The following is a 20,029-nucleotide window of genomic DNA, read 5'->3' as shown; positions in this document are numbered from 1 at the left end:
TATTCAGATAATTTAGATAGTGTATTAAAGCAATTATTTCAAAAGTTTTTCAGAGCTAAACAATTGTTGTTCATAAGATACTCTGTGTGCAACCTTCAGTGGGGTTTATGTGGTTGCTACTGCTCACAGACTTTGTTCTTATCAGATGTTAACATCAGAGAAATAGGCCTGGAGGGGGCATTGCTGAGCTTGCTGGACAAAGAGTTGGATCAAAGACTGTGCCAAGATATCAAAGAAACTCTGACTCATATGCTTACTTCAATGGCAGTTGAAAAGCTCTCTTTTTGGCTGAAGCTTTGCAAAGATGTCCTTGCTGCCTCAGCTGGTAAGTCCTAATACACTGTAGTTGAGAATACAATGAAAATAAGTCCTGAAGCAGCACTGTATGTCACTGGGGGAAAGTATTCTTGTTTCTTGAGTGCTTGACATTTATGAAGTGTATCATCATCCTTCATATTGAGACACTGGACACTTTGACTTAGTTTTTTCAGAAGAAGTATGACTTTCTCACTTCTGATTGCCTTTTCCCTATTGAATAAGCTTGTGTAAACATTTTAGAATGTCTTGCCTATTCATATGCTTCTTGATTTATAGCCCTACTATTAACTTATTTCTGTGTCAAAAGTGCAGAATACATTTAAGCTGTGGGTCCTGTGCAATTTCCTACAAGAAAAATACTCAGACTCTATCTTCTATTAATGGTAGGATTTATGCAGACTTACTCTATCATAATTAAACTCTTGAGCAGATAAATTTAATTACTGGACAGAATTTTTTGTGCGGAAAAAAAAGAATTTTCTTGCAGTGCAGAAGGGAAACTTGTGGGATTTAGATTTTAAATGGGTTCTTTTTCATTGATTTCTTTTGCTGCAGTTCTTAATTTACCTTTGTGGTGTTGATCTTGTCTTCGCAGGTAATATCAACCATATGCTGGAAGTTTTTTATATTTTACTCTTAATCCTAGCATTTACTGTAAAACATCAAGATTGAAGGGGGTCATAGTGAGTGGAGGCTAGAGATGGACTTTGAAGAGATTTTCTTATTAAGAGATGTTCTTAGGAGTCCTGTAGATTTTAGTTACAATAAGAAATAATATTGTACTTCTTCTTCCCTGCTTTGTCCTAAATACAGATTTCAATACAGTAGCTTCACTAGATACCACTCAAGAAGAGGAAACTGCCAAAGTAGACGATGCATCTGTATTAACGTCTGACAGTGATGAGAGATTCCATCCATTCAGGAATCCACGATGGTCTACCAGAGTTTTTGCTGCAGAGTGTGTTTGTAAAATTATAAGCCAGTGTGAAAATGCAGGCAGTGCACATTTTGACATAACTTTGGCTCAGGAAAGAAAACAACGTGATTCAAGAGGTATGTGTTAAGCACTGAAAGAATTTCACAGAATGCAATGTATGTGTAAAATAAATGTTAGCTGTTTGCAGCTTAATTAAATTAATCAGAAATGGGTTGTTTTTAACTGTTGAAGGTCATAATACCTCTGATTAGAAGCCTGTATTTATTAAGGTGTAGAGCAATTTTTATGTGCCAAAACATTAGCATATCACTGGAGCATTCACACTCACTTTCCTGGTTACAGTCCCATAGCATATGCATAGGAAGTCATTGTTTCTGCACAAGCTATTGGAAGTGATACTGGCACCAGCCTACAACATCACAGCTTGGTGTATGGGAGTATGACTAAAAAAACTCCACTTCCCTTTCTTTCCATAATTTGCATGATTACCAGTAGAAACACAGTGACAAGTTTCTATATCTCTATGTTTATCTGGAGGTGTTTTCCACAAAACTCTTTTTAGAAAATCTACCTCATTCATAAATGTGTTTATGCTTTATTCTAAGTACTTTTTTTTTTTTTTTTTTTTTTTTTACATTCAAATGGAAAGGAGCCTAGATCAGCTAACATAAGAAGTCCAAGTGAGGTTGATCTATGTGTAAGATTCACCTTGAGTGAATCCTTGACATGTCGTAAGGTAAAATGTAAGATAAACTTTTTGAAAGTGTTGGTAGCAGTCATATGTATTATATATTTTAATATTATATGTTACATATTATGTCTACATCTAAATTAAATAAAACTATTTTCTTTCTATTTCCGTTTTCTCTTCAGGTGACTTTTTGGTTTTGCATTTAGCTGACTTGATCCGTATGGCTTTCATGGCTGCCACAGATCACAGTGACCAACTTCGTCTTTCTGGGCTTCAAACTTTGCTAATTGTTGTTCGGAAGTTTGCGGCTGTTCCAGAACCAGAGTTCCCAGGTCATGTAATTCTGGAGCAATATCAGGCTAATGTAAGCACCATTGCTAATAACTCAAAACAGCTAAGAGTTACAGTTAATCACTAAAAGAAATTTGCTTTTTGCAGGGCATAGTGCTAGAGTTGAGTTTCAGTTAGGTACTGAAACTGTTACCAATTTCTTAGATTTAACTTTCTTAGAAAGCATGTTTTCAGTTGGCATATAATGTTTTAGCCCCAAAGTTTTTCAAGTTTCAGCATTTTTTCCCTCTTCCCTATTTGAATACAGCAAAAAGAAAATGGAACATTGGGTGGGGTTTTTTTTTGGAAAGCAGAGGTTTTGAAGTGTGGAAGTATGGCAAGAAATATTGGGAACAACTATAATTTAAAACTCTACTTAGAAGTAAGTAGCCTTTGCACACCAGAGATCACACTGAATCTTGGTCAGTAAATAAGCATGGATTGTACTCACAAGGTCTATTTTAGTTAAGTCTTGGTTGAGACGTAGATAAAATATGTCCTGATCATTTGGCATTCCAGACTGCACTTGTGTTAAATGTGACAGGCATCTGTGTCTAGCCTCATCTGGCTCCCATTCTTCAATTTCTAGCAGGCATTGAATAAGTCAAATTACTCAGATTACTTTCTCTCACAGAAATTGAGAGATCCCAACACTGAAGACATTATAAATCACCTTGATTTTGCTTTTGCCATTAAAATTCTATTCTACTGGCACTTCTTTGTGGGAAAGTAGTCTGGAACTACCAAGGGAAAAAAATACACCATCTGTCCTTGCTGTCCAAAACCATAAAGCAGGTTAAATATCTAGTTTTTTCCTTGTCATTTTTTTTCCATAACAATGAAGAGAAATAGTTGGGTATAGATTTGCCAGACTTAAGTAATGGTTTCCTGAAATCTTATTCAGAAGTTATTTAAATGAAGTCTGTGCTTTAGGGGGTCTTAAGAAGCTGTCATTTACTTGTCATTAAAAACAACTCCTTTTCACTTATTTTCACAAACCTGTATTTGTAGTACTTGTACTACACTTTGTACTTTCATCCCAAAGAGTATCAGACTTAGGTCTGAGTTTTCCGATATCAGGTAAAGCAGCAAAGGAAATTTTCTTTAGCCTCTAGTGAAATAGCTTTCAGTAGTGAGTAGGTATAATGTCTGCAACCTGGTAAGTTTACGTTTATGTCTTCTTTAGTAGGCAGATGGGGTTTGTGCTCTGCCCTTCTTTCACTTTGCAACGTTGACCACCTTCAGCTGTTTGTTTCCTTAAATCTGTATTGTTTCTAAGTAAGGAAATGTCACTCATTAGGTGTCTTGCAAGTCTTACATGGTTTGGAAAACTGTTTTTCTTTTGAGGGCTGCTCATCAAGTCAAGAGTCCAGGGAGGAAGAGGTTTCTGTTTCAGTTTTAGACTGTGCAAAAAATACCTTCAACTTTGAAGACCATTTTCAAAGAGAATCATGTCATCAGTATAAGCAAAACAAAGCAATAAAAATATGACTGCAACTGTTTCCCTCCTCTTTAACGTCACTGAGAGAGTCTGTAGAAATATGAAAAGGAAATTATGCTTTATAAAGGAAAACGACAACAAAGCCTGCTTGTAAGAAGTAATTACTTAGTTAATTCTTCATCATGTATTAAATGTTGTATAACTTCTCTTCAGGTTGGAGCAGCACTTAGGCCTGCCTTTGCTCCTGAAACTCCTCCTGATGTCACAGCAAAAGCATGTCAGGCAAGTGTTGAAAGTCAGAAGTTTTAGGTAATAGACCCTTTGAAATTATCTTTTTGTTTGATAAGCCGCACAAGAAAAAGGAAATAAATCATCTAGACTCAAATTTTCACTGCACACAAAATAATGTTGCCCATCCTTCTAAAGTTTTTGGCTTTCATTAGTTATGTATAGTAAACTGTAATGTCATTTAACATTTATTATTATCTGAGAGTAACTGTATCTCAGTGGAAATGATATATCTGGTTTTCAAAAAGAGTATCCAATGGGGATTGGCTCTTTTTTCTCATAATTTCTCTTTTACAACACTAGGTATGCAGTGCCTGGATAGCAAGTGGTGTAGTAAGTGATCTTAATGACCTTCGAAGGGTTCACCAGTTGCTTGTGTCCTCTTTGGTCAAAGTTCAGGCTGGGAAAGAAGCACAAAGTCAACAATATAATGAAAGCACCTCAACTATGGAGATACTGGCTGTGCTTAAGGCTTGGGCAGAGGTTAGTATCAAGAGCTCTGTAATGATAGTCTTGCTATCTGGTAGGTAAATTAGAACCTTTCAGACAGAATGGTTTCAGGAATTTCTTACAATCTTCATTAAATAGAATTTGCTGGTCCTTTGCTTTTCTTTGATGCCTCGAAGCAGTACATGAGCTTTGTAAACTTGACAAAAGCACTGCTAGTTAAACTGTTTGTAATATACTAGTACTTAAGAAATATTAATTTTGTTAACATGTTCCAATATTCCAATGTTCATTTTTAATTGGCATGGTATTAATGGGGGTGTGGTGATGATCCACGGAACCTACCATTTTAAGTAGGTGTGATTTTTCTCATTGTCTATTGGCCGTTAACTTCTTACAGGTAGTTCTTGTAAGTTCAGTTTGGTGCTGCATTGCCTTAAAGTCAGCTCATGTGAATGCTTCTTTTAACACAAGTAAATTCAAGGTTACATATCTTAACATAAAAAATGTGAAAAATGTACATAATCTCTATAAGATGTGTCTGAGAAGGCATTGTTAATGACCTTGAATGCTGATGGTTGATAACCAGCTAAATATGGGCATGTTCTATATATATTTCTGTATATAACCAAGGAACTATTTTTGAGGGAGAAAGCAGGCAATATATAGCTTTTATGTGAACATTTGTAGAAAAACATACCAACCTCTGGTTTTCATACCTGAAAAAGGACATTGACAAAATAGGAGAGCCTCAGCAGAAAAGCTAGCAAGTGAAATAAAGATCTTGAAAACATGATTACACCAAGAGATTTAAGTAGATCAGTCTTTTTCATCTATTCAAATATGCTGCTGTGATCAATTTAAAATTATTACATGGGGAAAATGTTTTTAAGGACATATGACAATAACCTATTACTAGTCAGAAGTTGAGACAAAATCAGACTAGATGTGAGGCTTTACTGTAAGAAGTGAAGATCTGTAGATTGCTCCGGTCTATAATTAAGATAACTAGAAGACTTAAAAGCAAACTCTGTGTAGCTTGCTACTGGATGTCAGATAAGAGAAACTATGACAAAGTAAACTGGGGATAAGCTTTTGTGACCTGTTACTTACCAGTGTTTCACTTAAGCCCCAGGTGGTTCCTTCTCTGCTAGGACGTCCAACATTTGACCCCTCCCTGGGGGTGTTCAAGGCCAGATTGGATGGAGTTCTGAGCAACCTGGTATAGTGGGAGGTGGCCCTGGCCATGCAGGGGGGGTTGGAACTAGATGATCTTCTAGGTCCCTTCCAATCCAAACCATTCTATGATTCTATGATCTTACCTGTTTCTTACTTCCAGAATTTGAAGGAATTCCCCCATCCTGTTGCAGGGAGGAGTGAGGGCTTGGTGGCTGCTTTGTTGCTGGCCTGGGTCAACCCAGTACAACTAATACAATTGAGAAAGATAAATCATAATTGCAGGAGATGAATATTCACAAAAGCTAACTTTAGTTGAACTTGTCTCCTGTGTCTCGTTTATAGTTAAGGAGAAGAGCTTCCTTACAGGGGCATTTTGGAGAGACCAGGGAGGGCTGCTGGTCTGAAATATTCTCAAGTCTATCTTTTCCAATAGCTAGGGAACCATCAAGGGAAACTAACCTTCTCACATTGAAGTTAACTTATTGATGGTAACACCCAAACTTTACAAATGATGCGAGACTGTACTCTTCATTCTTACTGCTAACACAGAATAACCTATAGTTTTGAGAAGATGGTTGCAAGTACAATATGTCATATCAGTTTAAAGAAGATTTAGGAACTATTTGACTGTAGCTTCAAGGTCATTTACAAGTATATTATTTGATAGCAAGTTCTTCAGTCTTCTAGCTAAAACATGGTTTGATGTTTGGAAGCTGAAGCTGGACAATATATATTCATTTAAGAGCAGGGAAGTTAACTGCAGCTATATTTAGGAATTTTAGTAGGTTTCCATTTTATTGGGACTCTTGTGTAAAGATTAGCTGGGGGAATGGATTCAGGAGGTTTGCCCATGCCAACTGGACTTGAAGCAGAAATAGATTCTAGGAAGTCTCGTGCCCAATCAACTGGCAGATATGCTAATGTTCACAGTAGTTTTCCAAGTGTTAATATTTATATCTTTCTCCAAATATATAAACAGGTTTACATAGTTGCAGTTGAAAAGCAGAAAAATCAAAGTGATGCACAAAACCACCATTTAAACATTGCAAACTCTGCAGAAGAAGGCTACAGAGATGTAACATCTTCAGCCACTGGACTTCTGGACTTGGTACAGGCAGATCTTGGAACACTGAGCAAACTCTGGCTTGCTGCACTTCAAGATTTTGCTCTCTTAACTTTGCCTTCAGAATACGCATTGCAACTACCTGCTGAAGGTAAGAAGACACTTCAATTGTATTTTCAAAAGTTATGTGCAAGTGCAGATCATTAATGTCCTAGCTGACTTGTGTTAAGATCACAGTTAAGAGTAAATTGTATAGAGAATACGTACTTGTGTGCCTGTCCAAAGATAAAAGCTGCTTTTGAGAACAGAGGTTTCACTGATGAGAAAAGTAGTTTGTTTGTTACTCTTTCTGGGCAATTTCATGGTTGAAAGAAGAAAAAGGTCATTGTATTGGATTATACTCAAATAAATCCAATTGGCCCAAATTTTAATATTTTGCATTTAAAAGAAAAAAACACATCAGAATATAAAAAAAGGTAAAGATAATGTCAATGAAAAGAAGAACCCCTTTTATAAGAATGAGAAAATATCGTAGTTAAAAATAAATTAAATCCTTAATTCTGGAACTTCTCTTCTTGTAGGTGGTACATTTTATACAGCAGAGACAATTGAAAATGCCAGACCTCATTACTACAACTCCTGGGCACTAATACTTTATGCTACAGCATTATGGCTTACTAGCACAGGTTTCATTGTTGTTGATCCAGATGAAGGAGTTACTAATCTCTCTAGACCTGTCACCCCGACTACAATGTGTCAAGATTCTTCTACCAGACCCTTGGTGAAATCTCCTGAGGATGTGAATACTGACAGATTTCATCTTCTCTTGGGTTAGTTCGTGCATAATGTCAGATGCTGTAACCCAAAATGTCATTTTAATAGATAAAACTGTTAGCAAACAGATATGTAATTATTTATATTTAAATGCATCATTGAATATCGCCTCTCTTAGAAGAATGTACAATCAGAAGAATTTTAAATCCAAGTGAGAAAATTGTACAGTGTGTTTCCCAAATATCGTAGAAAAAACACTCAGTATGAGCTAAACAAATCCTACACAAGTGCTTACTGCTCTGCCTACAAACCTGCAAGTTCAAGAGTGGATCTTTGTACAGTGTTATACATCACAGAATAGTGTGTTGGTTGGAAGGGGCTTGTGGAGATCATCTGTCCCCCACCCCTTGCTCAGGCAGGGCCACCTGAAGCCAGTTGCCCAGGACCTTGTCCAGTTGTTTTTTTGTTATCTTCAAGAATGGATACTCTACAACCTCTCTGGACAACCTGTGCTTTGTCACCCTTGTGGTAAAAAAGTGTTGCATTAAGTTCACATAAAGCTCTGTTTAGGCCTCTGCTACTGCAGAGGCTAATCAGGCAGTTGAATTCAGTCCCAGTTACCTAAATTTACGCAACTAGACATTTCTGGTTGCAGCGTTTTCCTTTGGCCTCTTTTTTTGTATCCTTCTTTTGTAATCCCTTTTTGGAATGGGTTTGTATGACCCAGGTGCATATGGCTTCCTTTGAATCCCAGTGTTCCTGCACCAAGCCAGCTTCCTTTTGAAGCCTGTTGCTCCCTGAGTTCAAAGTGGGACCTCTGATACAAAAGCTGCTCATTTCTCCTGCTTCCTCTGCTACTGGATTAGTACTTCAAATTTCATGTGCTTTACCATGGACACCTGGCTTGTTTATTCTGCTGTTCAACATTTTCACTTCCTACAGAGAAACTGAATGGACTTTAAAGCTCAGACACTTTCCATTGCACAGCAGTTCTTTAGTGTACATTGAGCAGTTTCCCAAGACATCACACAGTTAGGAATTACAGCTGTACAACTGGGATGAGAATATGGATCAGAGTCTATATGAAGTTTATCTCCAATGTTCTAAAATGTCATCTGAAGACTACTGAAAGCTCAGGAAGAAAAGTGATTGTTTTTAATCTCATCTAGGATTTTGCAGGCTTAGCTTTATGTAATTTACTTTTTGCTGTGATCCAGTTGTGGTAGCTGTGATCTTTAGCATTTTTGTAAAATGGGAAGATAAAACCTTAGCCTTTGAGTTTGTGAACTGTTACTATGTTCTCTTGTTATTTCCTTCTTTTATATAAATCAGTGTGATTAGAAAAATATTCTGCAATATATTCATTACTAATTGTTTGCCTGTACTTTGGCCCTAGAATTCTGTGGTTTTACTTTGAAATTGCTCTACTATTTTATTTTCTTTATTTATGTTAATACCAGTTATAATAGTGTCTTATACCGAAATTCTTTCATTGTTCTGAAGGTAATAGAGCTCTTGCCCCAAGATATTAGCAATAAGAGATTAATTCAATTTAAAATGGAAATGCTCTTCTATATCTGCTCAACCTATTGTCAGATCACTTAGACATTGACAAAGCTACTTCTTAAAATTTCAAACAAATAAGTGTTTTTTTCTTCTGATACTTATAGGAATTAGCGTGGAATTCCTCTGCTCTCCTCGGTCAGATGCAGCAATGGAGAGTATTATTGCCTGTTTACGGGCCCTACAGGCACTCTTTGATGTTCCATGGCCGAGGTCAAAAATAGGTGGTGATCAGGTAATGTCTTAATGATCAAAAGCACTCCAGAGTTAAGGCATAATTTCTTTTTGAACATTATCTCTATTCTCTATAGTATATCCAGGAATCTTCAACAAGTAGTAGGTAAATTACATGCTTTGCAAAAATGCAAAGCTGTCGAGGGAGGAGAGCAAAAGAGCACATCGTGGCACCTGTAGGATGACAGTGAGGGCAGAGAACTCGAATACATTTTGTCTGGAAGGAGTAATTAGATGAGTAGGATGACAGCAAGGTAAAGACAGAATTCCAGAAAAAAAAAAAAGTTCTCTTACTCTGTCAAGGGACAGTTGAATTAATTCTGTTGAAAATATTGAAGATGATAAAAGGAAACTGAACAAAAACCAGTGGTATTGGGGGTGATTGGGGGGGAAAGCAAAACCAAAAAAATCCACACCAGTAGATCCTAAAAACAAGTAATAATTTCAGAATTATTTTTTTTTTCTTCTCCTTTAAACTAAGCTTTATACCATCCTGTGTGCCATGCAATTGTCTAACACAGCAGAAGTGATAAAGCCTGTGGACTTGCCTAAGTTCTGACTATTGGTGCTCTCTGCAAGGAAATGCATATACTGTAGGAGGGATACACTGTAGTAACCCTACTTTAAAGAGTTAAAAAGCCATATGATAAAAATTACTTGGGGTTTTAATAGTTTTAAGTGCTGTATCTCTAAATTACCATGTTTAGTATTTTGTTGGGAGAACTGAGCAGGGCTGCTAGATGCTGAAGACAATGCCAACTGCTGTGGTTGTATCAATTATGCTGTGTTTCTTAGTGAGGTTAATAAGAGTAATACTGTTGGCTTTCACAAATATTAACCTGTTTCTAAAATTCCTGCATTAAACTGGGGATATATTAAGCATTTTTCTTACTGTAGGAGCTGGGTGTAGAGCTGCTGAATGTTTTACATCGACTGATACTGACCAGAGAATCACCTGAAATTCAGCTTGCTGCCCTGGAAGTGGTTCGGCTGATTCTTTTTGCAGCTCAGGAACACGTGAAGGAGAAGCGGAGAAGTGCAGAAGGTACAGTAATGCCTGAGATGTTGAATACATATTAAAGGGTTAAAGCAATTCTTTCTTGGAAAACTGGATTCTTGAAGGTGATATCCCAAGATTAATCTTAATTGAAGTGACTAACTAGTCCCAGTTAGTGACTAACCTTGGTTTACTTAAGTCAGTTCAAGTGCCTGACATAAGAAATTGAGGCAATATGATAGATAGCAGGTGGTTTTGGTGGTGACTAGAAGGCAAGAAGTGAGGAGGAAAACTGGAGAAACTCACTTGGGATAGTCTTGTGTAGTGTCAGGGGCAGAGAAATCTTAGTGAAAAGTTAGGATCAGCTGCAGTAGAGCAATGGAGTGACTCTGCACACACAGCTGTTACAAGACAGATTTCACAGATTGTAACTTCCTAGAGTTCTTTTTCTAAAAGAAAAGAACTGGGAGAAGAAACAAAACACCAGGTGACATCAAATTGGCCTGGTGCCTCAGCACGTTGTAAGTCTAAATCTGTTGCACACACCTCTGCCTTTTGACCATCAGTGTATAGTTTGCTTATTCAAAAGGATGGATGTTTGCCAGTAGAACTCTAAACACATATGAATGCACAAATATATGTAGCAAGATTATCACTTGGTGATGAAGCAGTCTTAAGTAGTAAACTTTCTGGAAACAAAGTTCAGCCTGCAGATTTCAGCCATGTTTCTTCTTTTTGTTTTAGTTGATGATGGTGCTGCAGAAAAGGAAACGTTACCAGAATTTGGAGAAGGCAAAGACACAGGAGGACTGGTGCCTGGGAAATCATTAGTCTTTGCAACACTGGAGTTGTGTTTTTGTATTCTTGTCAGACAGCTTCCCCAGCTCAACCCTAAATTAACTTGTAGCCCTGCAGTTCAATCTGGAAAACATTTGTTATTGTCAGAAGATGGAAGCAGACTAGTAGCAGCAGCATTAGTTATTCTCTCTGATGTTCCTGCAATCTGCTCTCCTGAAGGTATGCTGTTTCATCACAAAGAAAGATTAATGAAAAAATATTGGGCTCTTCTGAGCCTCCACTTTATTACCTAATTTTCTCAGCTGAATAAATCTGGCAACGAGTTTTCTTTATTTGCTTGTGACAGTTTCCTGTTTTAATTGTGGTTTTGACTGTCAGATTACAAAACAAGTTACAAAACTGAAGCAATTAAAGGAGTAGTTTTCTTTTCCTTCTACATGTAACAGTGCAATTAATAGATTAATTTTATACAGGGAAGTATACAGTAGCTACATGATTCTATTCTACTTGAATTGTATATTTTGGAATTTATAATGCAGACATGAATTAAATTTAAAAGGGAGATGTATCATGTTACCTTTCACTAAAAGCCATCATTAGGAACCACTGTAAGGAGTTATGGTTGATTTCTCAGGTTAGTTTACTTTTCCTCATGATTAATTTTTTATTCATTCCAATCTTTAGGATGGTTGCCCCTTCCCCCAATATTGTATTCATACATATGATCTTTCAGTGCTGTTACAGCCACACCTATAAACTATTTCTCCCCTACTCCTCTGTTCCCACCTTAGGAATCTGTGTTAGACCCTATGCAAATATTTGCATTTACAAACCCAGGAAATTTATTCTTTTTCCTTAATTTGTTCTCTGTTACAAGATTCGTCTTTGGGGGATAGTATACTCCGAATGGAATAGTAGGTAGTTCTTGCTGTCATTGTAGGGTGATGATATGATTTCTTTTTCCAATCTGCACTTCATTATCTATCAGTTCAAAGCAAAAGGAAACAAACATAGCATCACTTGGATGTGAGGGCAACTATCTTTCATGGAAAATAATTAGATATGAAATTTGTTACGAAATAATTTGATATTTCATGAAAAAGAATGTGATTGGTTTTTTTCTCCTTGTAGTTCTTTTTGTCTTTAGCTGTTCAAGTTATTCCACAAGATAAGAGGTTGTAGGATCAGACCAAATGGGGTGTTTACGCTAGAGAAATTAAGCATTGAAGTCAGGTGACAAAAATGAGGAGCTTAAGCTTGCTTATACAGTCAGTCAAATAAGAAAGCATCTCCAAAAGTCAACTCATATAATCAAAGAGAAGAGTATTCCAATGTGGATTTGCATAATTTTTTCCCCCCTTTAATAGGTAACTGAAGTTACAGTCCTGTTACTACCATGTCTCTTACTTCAGGCACCTGTCGTGATATGTATTCGTAATAGAATTTTCAAATAAATGAGGCTCATGAACTGCATTTCCTGCAGAATTCCAGCAGCCAATTTTCAGAGACTTGACTGTTTGTAAATAGAAGGTAGATGTCCTCAGGTTCAGAGACCCTCCGTAATTCAACAGGGCTCTCACAAGCATCAGGGTATTAAAATCTTAAAAATATATGCATTTTACTGATTAGGGAAGAACAAAAGCATGTAAAGCCATGTGCTTAACTCTGCTTTGCTAAATCACAACTTTTTGCTAAATCATGAACAACACATAAGTATACAGTTTCTAGATGGTCTCCAATCTGTACAGAATTCTGTATTACTGTTAGATTCAAAGACAGAAGAATATGCAAAACAGCTATGCCAAGTTACTCCTGTGACTTTTTAATATTTTTTGAAATAGACTCTTATTTAGATAGATCAACTATCAGATTCTCAGGGAGAGATGAAGATCTGTTCAGTAGGCTGTGGGACAATCTGCTTCTCTTCTTAGGTCTTCACTTTTCAAAAATATTTGTTAAGGTTTTTTATTATAATTCTAGGAATTTTTGTGATGCCTTTTTAATCTGAGATCCTCTTCTTACTAATCTTACTAAGTTACTGAATTAAGTGATTTACTGGAGCAATGACTTTCTTGGCTAACTACACATCATGTGGGAAAATCAGAGAACATGTGGGGCTGGAAGGCACCTCTAAAAGTCAACTAATCCAGCCCCCCCTGCAATCCACAGGGACCTTTTAACTAGATCAGGTTGCTCAGAGCCTTGTCAAGCCTGACCTTGAATTTTGCCAGGGATGGGGCCTCCACCATCTTTCTGGGCAACCTGTTCTAGTGCTTCACCACTAGAATAATTTCTTCCTAATGTCTAATCTAAATCTACCTCCTCTAGTTTAAGGCCATTGCCCCTCATCCTATCACTACAAGCCCTTGTAAACAGTCCCTCCCCAGCTTTCCTTTAGTCTCCCTTCAGGTACTGGAAGGCCACTATAAGGTCTCCCTGGAGCCTTCTCCTCTCTCCAGGCTGAACGACCCCAGCTCAGCCTCTCTTTGTAGGAGAGGTGTTCCAGCCCTCAGATCATTTTTGTGGCCCTTTTCTGGACTCGCTCCAACAAGTCCATGTCCCTCTTGTGTTGACGACTCCAGAGCTGGACACAGTCCTCCAAGTGGGGTCTTAAAAGAGCAGAATAGAAGGGCAGAATCACCTCCCTTGATCTGCTGGCCACACTTCTTTTGATGCAGTCCAGTATGCAGTTGGCCCTCTGGGCTGCCAGTGCACATTGTTTGCTCATGTCCAACTTCTCGTCCACTAGTACCCCCAACTCCCTTTCTGCAGGGCTCTTCTCTATCACACCATGGCCTGCCTTGTATTGATAATGAGGACTGCTCCTACCCAAGTGCAAGACCCTGTACTTGGTATTTCCTCTCACTGGTATTGGTATTACCCTCTGTTAATTCCCTTTGTTATATTGTCTTCATTGCAAAATCTGCTTATATACTTAGAATTTCTTTTCTACTGTTCAGTACTTTGTATACTTCCATAGCTTTTCCTCTTCTGCTTCCCAGTGTTTCTGATGTTTTTGTGCTTTTCTCTGAAGATGAAACAATTTCACACTTCATTTAGTAAAGTCATCAAGGAAAAGGTATGTAATGCTAATTTAAATGAGGAAAAGGTTTAACTTCCCTTACGTAGTCTGAACTCCGTGTTGTCTGTAGCAAGTCACATGACATTTAAAATATTTCTTCAAATTACCCATGCTTCCATTCACATAGGTGATTAAAAGGGTGATAAATAAGATGATACAAAAAAGCTGCTTCAGATTTTTTAATGTCTGTGAAATTAATTTGCTTTGTTTTACAGGAAGTGTTTCAGTTCTTCCTACTATCTTGTACCTAATGATTGGAGTACTTAAAGAGACTGCTGTGAAAGTGCAAGATGGTCAGTTACCCTTGACAGTTGCTGCATCTCTACAAGCTCTTAAAGGACTCTTGTCTTCTCCAATGGCTCGAGCAGAGAAGAGTCGGACTGCTTGGACTGATCTTCTATGTAGCGCTTTGATCACAGTGCTTGACTGTTGGGATCAAGGTAAGCACAAGTTTTGGGTTTGTGTGTTTAAAAAACAAAACAAAAGTATTTGGATGAGGAGCTGTTTGGTTTTATTTAAATTAAATTCATGCATATTTTAAAAAAAGACTAGTATCTTAAGTCACAGGAGAATTAGTTGGCTACTTTTGAACTGTACTGTTGAATCTATAGTGCTGTCTTGCCCCTGCAGTTCATCTGAGAAGTCATGATCTGTAAATGTGGGACTGCAGGTTTACCCCTCAATTATCTAGTGCCACAATGTACTTACATGGTACAATGGAATAAACAGGAGTTATGGCCTCAGTGTACAGCTTAGCATAAAAGACAGCTGTACTGCATGCAGGTTCTCCACAAAGAATTAGTGACTGCATTTAAGTAAAAGGTATTCAAACAGTAGTTCAAGGAAAAATATTTTTGTCTGAAAGTGATTTTTCTGTGTGCTGCTCCTTCAACTTCCCAAGTTTGTAGTACCTCTGTGGTTCCTTATGTTTAATCTCTAAGTTGTAATTTGTTGTTGGAACTTTTGTAAACAGTTTTTTTTTTAATTATAGCAAAAGAAAACATGTTCTTAATGCAAATGTTTATATAATTCTAAGCATAGGTTGTACACTAATATGTCATACCAGCTGTTCAAAGTTATTTATTGTGCTTTATACAGAGGAACAATGGAATAGGAGTATGCTGTTAATGCTAAATAAGCATATAACCACTCCTGAATTCCCACTTTGGCCTTGGCTTTTATTACAGTAAAAGCCCATATCAGTGCATCAGAGTATGTCATGTATTTGAAAAAAGAGATTCCTGAAGAATTGTAGACATTCACATTTCTATTCCACCTCTTTGCAACACTAGAATTCACAGAACTATTTTTTAATTAAAATCTAACAGAATGCTTATTTTACTGACAGTAGATGGGCTTCTCCAAGAACTTGATGAAGTTAGCCTGCTTACTGCTATTACATTATTTATTATATCTACCAGTCCAGAAGTTACTACCTTAGAGTGCCTTCGAAAGCGTTGTATTGAGAAGTTTAAAATAACACTTGCCTCAAAAGATCCCCTTGTAAGTACTGGTGAAGTTATAAGAATATTGGTATCATACTAAAGGGATTTTAGCTTATTTTCTGTTCAGTTGTTTTGCTCGTCCTGTGTGTGATTCCAGTTAATTATGTCCTGACTGTGTCTCTTGTAATTTAAAACACAGTTTGAACTAGTTAGTGAGAACTTGTGAAGCAGTGGATGTTATAATTGTTTTCTTCTGTATATAATTCTATATTCCTATGATTTTCATTTTCTTACTGCATCGTACTCAGAGTTGGATGGGTCATCACACCCCTACACTTATAAGTACCCAATAGAGTTGTGTAGTTTGTCAGGCATCTGTTTAATTTTATTTGTTCATTTAAACTTTAACACACAGATACTATCTTCTGCTCAGGAAAACCCTCAGCTGTGGGTCTTTGGGAGCCACATGACTTGTACTGTCCCCTAAGCATGAGCTCCTGGCCACTGCTGGAGGCAGCCTATTGAACTACATTAATGCCTTGTTCTGGCCTAGTGTAAATGTTTTTATGTCGTTACTTTAGATTGCAGTGCCGCAGTTCATCTGTTACTATTCTTCATCTAAAAATCCAAAGTATTGGGAAAAAATAATTGTATTTATTATTATTGCAAATACAAGTGGCTTTTCTATGAATTGGGACTTCCTAACTCTGAAAGTCCAACTCTGAAAATAACATGCATTAGTTTTCATGTTTGGGAATTCACTGTAAACTGGTATCCTTGCATCTTGGTGTATATTCATGTACTAACAAAAAAGTAAACAAAGTTACCTTTAACTTAGGATTTTGCTGTAAGAAAATACTTTTTAATTTATTATATTAATACATTTCTAGTAGTATAAACATTGGTTTGCACTGATAGGAAAATGAGGATTCAGAATGTGAAAGCAAGAAAATGTCAGTATGGATTTGCAATTTTTATCTATGTGTGTAGGTATCTGAGCCTTTAAGAAGTTGTGTAGGAACTTGCCAGTTTGGATTCTATTGACTTCTAGTGACATGGAACCTACTGCACCATTTGAGGCTTTTAAAAATTGTGCCTATATGTTGACAGAGGTAGTGTTTATATTTTCAGCAGCTGTTTTTCTGCAGGAAAGAGTGTATTTTCAAATCAGTACTAAGACATAACCTTCACACAAAAATCACAGAATCACAGAATCTTAGGGGCTGGAAGGGACCTTGAAAGATCATCTAGTCCAACCCCCCTGCCAGGCAGGATCACCCAGAGCACATCACACAGGAACGTGTCCAGGCGGGTTTTGAATGTCTCCAGTGAAGGAGACTCCACAACCTCTCTGGGCAGCCTGTTCCATTGCTCTGTCACTCTCACAGTGAAGAAGTTTTTTCTGATGTTTATGTGGAACTTCTATGTTCCAGTTTGCCCATTGCCCCTTGTCCTATCACTGGGCAACACTGAAAAAAGCCTGGGTCCATCCTCCTGACACTCACCCTTAACACATTTGTAAACATTGATGAGGTTGCCCCTCAGTCTCCTCCAAGCTAGAGACCCAAAAATATTTTTCCTTAATTTAAATATGTAGGAAGGTGTAGGACACAGTGGAAAGAAAAAGGAAGCATGACATAATTATTCTTAATAATTTGATTTCTAGTTATAATGCTCCTTTAAAGTATTATGCATTAGAGGCCTGCAACCTGATGAATTTAGAAGCTGTGAGGCACGTTTTTCACCCTCCCTAAAATTTTGTCTAGTGAGCTCTGACTTTTGAAACTCTCTGACATGTATTTTTAAGTATAACCCTTTGTAACTGCAAATTTGATCTTTCCTTTAGGTGCAGTATAAGTGCTACCAGCTGCTGCACTCCATCTTTCAGCATCCAAACAAAACTGTGTCATATCCTTACATTCATTCTCTAGTACCATCCATCGTGGGAAAATTGCAGGAAACAGAAAAAGCAAAACCTGAAAATGCTGCAGAACTTCAAGTCATTCAGGAGGGAATAAAGTTGGTTACATCTCTTATAGCCATGGCTGAGGAAGAGCACCGTAAGTTACTTCCATTACTAGTACCCAAAGCATTAGACATGCTGAAAGTTGCCATAGCTAACAAATTAAAACAAAATTACCTCTAGGAACCCAGTCCTTAACACTAATTGCTAACAAGACTGTTGGTTCTTTTTACCATGCAGTTCAAGTAACATTTGCAGCTTTATAGTTTGTGTTAAATGTTAACTCAGAGAAATGCTTCTAGGTAGAATCTGAAGCTGTTTTTAAAAGTGTCTGTTTAAGTTTTGTTTTCAATGTTTACAGGTGCTCATTTGGTGGCCTGCCTTCTTCCTATTCTTATTTCCTTTCTTTTGGATGAAAATGCCCTGGTTTCTGCTACAAACTCAGCAAAAAATCTACATGAGTTTGCTTTGCAAAATCTGATGCAGATTGGTCCACAGTACTCAGCAGTTTTTAAAAAACTGATGGCTTCCTCTCCAACTATGAAAGCCAGGCTTGAGTCAGCTGTAAAAGGCAATCAAGAAAGCATCAAAATGAAGACTGCTAAACATGCAAAGAATCCTGGAAAAAGTTCAAGCATTCAGCTAAAGACCAATTTTCTTTAACATCTGATATTGTTATACTATGCACTTTGATATCAACAGCAAAAAAATTCTCTTTTAATTTCTAATCGGAGTAGGATCACTATCAGTTGTTCTCATGTATTTCTGTTTGCACTGAGGTATTACAGAAAGTTTTTAAGAGAAAGCAAACCTTTGATAACTTTCTGTTAGCATAAGACTTCTTAAACATCTCTAAATACTGTGAATAAATCTATCAGAGATCATGTAATCTGTATTTTTTTATTATTTTGGACTAAAATTCCAGAAATGCACATGCCTGTATTAAAAATATATATAGTGAGCTTTGCCATACATTTAGGAGCAGCCCACACTTAGCCAATTAAGTTAATTTTGGCTTATATCAAAATTTGTCAAAAATAAGTTACCCTGATTTGGTTTTGGATTTAAGTGGGACATAAATTTACTTGCAGGTTGTAATCTAGCCTAAGTACTAATTTAGCACACTTCATCATTAAGTAAACAGGTGAAATATCCTTGTTAGCCTTACAATAGATTATTGCTGATCTCAAAAAATTAACTGAATGAAGGCAAATGGATAGCTTTAACCCTAGTAACTACTTGAGCTGGCTGAGATGTAACAAGTGCTGTTAAAAACAGCTCAACCACCCTTCTCTGAAGACTCCGCAGTGCTTTACATAGTGGGACTACTATGCATATGTCAGTATTCACAGGCTTGGTGCCTTCCTGCTGGACAGTGTCTCACTTTTCAGGATGTATCCTTGTGTGAATTTTGTATTGTGCTAGGCAGGCAGGTGAAGCTTACATACCTTGTCCAGGATAGGACAGCAATTTTAATGTACTGTGCCTCGATTCAGACATCTGCTCTATCTGGATGTGTGTTTCCTGATCTTTACATGATCAGTTATATACATGCAACTCACCTAAATTTATGTATCTCTAGAATGAGAGATGGGTGTATTTGAAGTCAGCTTGTCTTGTGTTGAATGAAGTGTGACAAACTCATGAGGAGTATTTAATCAACATTTTTATCAAGGAACATATTTTATTATAGAAAGGTAACTATCAAAATTGCAATGGCTATAAAGTATTTTCTACATATAGTGTATGGACTTCTTTCTTAATGCCAGTATTATCTAAACCAAACACTATCAAACTCAGAATAGTATTTACATTTGAATTTAATTACTTTAGAAGGAAGGAGAAAAAAAAAAATTTACAGAACTGAGAAACACACAGGGACTCAGGAAAAATGTGAAGTACTGTATTTTATTATAAGTTTTGTATATAAATATAATTGTAAATTGTACAGAATTAACATTTGACCAAAGTTCTAACAATTTGTTTTTCTGATTTACATAAATAAAGCTAATTTTCTTCACTCAAGTTTTGTCTTAGTCATTTTACCCAATAGCAGAGGAGCTCCAATGACTTCCATAACAGAAAGAAAATGTTTGTATGCTTCCACAGGGAAACTAATAAGAAATGTTCAGGCTGGATGCACCAAGGTCTGTGATTTGACAATGCAGGTCATCTTCTGTTTAGTATAGCAAAATGGGTAAATTAGTAGCATCAGGGAGAGAGACTTCGTATGTGTAAATCTGTTCTGTGTGAAATGTGTGAATTATAAGATGTTTGAGATGTTTTCCATCTCTCCCTGGGGAACCAGAAGTTCTTTGTTCCACCTCTTCACTGCAGTCAAATCTGTAGTTGTTGGCTGTGTTGAAAGGGAGTTACATTAAATTTGGCAGTTATTCATCTTTATCTCGTTAGTAATTTTTCTCTCAGTATTTTTCCCTTCAAATTTACTGAGTTTTTCTTTGGTTGTGGTTTTTTTTGT

At 36.9% G+C, this 20,029-nt stretch overlaps 1 protein-coding gene across 2 annotated transcripts in view; it reads left to right on the top strand.

Annotated features, from left to right (window-relative positions):
* The window catches only part of HEATR5A (HEAT repeat containing 5A), a 51,449-nt gene extending 32,957 nt beyond the window's left edge, over positions 1–18,492 (top strand). The window contains exons 22-35 of one of the 2 annotated variants that reach the window (XM_009993848.1): positions 100–325; positions 1,132–1,371; positions 2,129–2,310; positions 3,931–3,999; positions 4,309–4,488; positions 6,611–6,845; positions 7,276–7,524; positions 9,139–9,266; positions 10,163–10,310; positions 11,007–11,279; positions 14,358–14,570; positions 15,494–15,645; positions 17,434–17,647; positions 17,912–18,492. In XM_009993848.1, coding sequence (XP_009992150.1) covers positions 100–325; positions 1,132–1,371; positions 2,129–2,310; positions 3,931–3,999; positions 4,309–4,488; positions 6,611–6,845; positions 7,276–7,524; positions 9,139–9,266; positions 10,163–10,310; positions 11,007–11,279; positions 14,358–14,570; positions 15,494–15,645; positions 17,434–17,647; positions 17,912–18,213 — 2,811 coding nt within the window. In that variant the 3' untranslated portion in view covers positions 18,214–18,492. Of the gene's footprint in view, positions 1–99; positions 326–1,131; positions 1,372–2,128; positions 2,311–3,930; positions 4,000–4,308; positions 4,489–6,610; positions 6,846–7,275; positions 7,525–9,138; positions 9,267–10,162; positions 10,311–11,006; positions 11,280–14,357; positions 14,583–15,490; positions 15,646–17,433; positions 17,648–17,911 lie in introns of both variants that reach the window. The other variant, XM_009993849.1, reaches the window with a different exon arrangement.
* The last annotated feature ends 1,537 nt before the right edge of the window (positions 18,493–20,029 follow it).

Source organism: Chaetura pelagica, unplaced genomic scaffold, assembly GCF_000747805.2.
Source record: "Chaetura pelagica isolate M959 unplaced genomic scaffold, ChaPel_1.0 scaffold11, whole genome shotgun sequence".
Lineage (NCBI taxonomy): Eukaryota > Metazoa > Chordata > Aves > Apodiformes > Apodidae > Chaetura > Chaetura pelagica.
The sequence above is the reverse complement of the archived record's forward strand: the minus strand, read 5'-3'. Positions and strand labels throughout refer to the sequence as shown.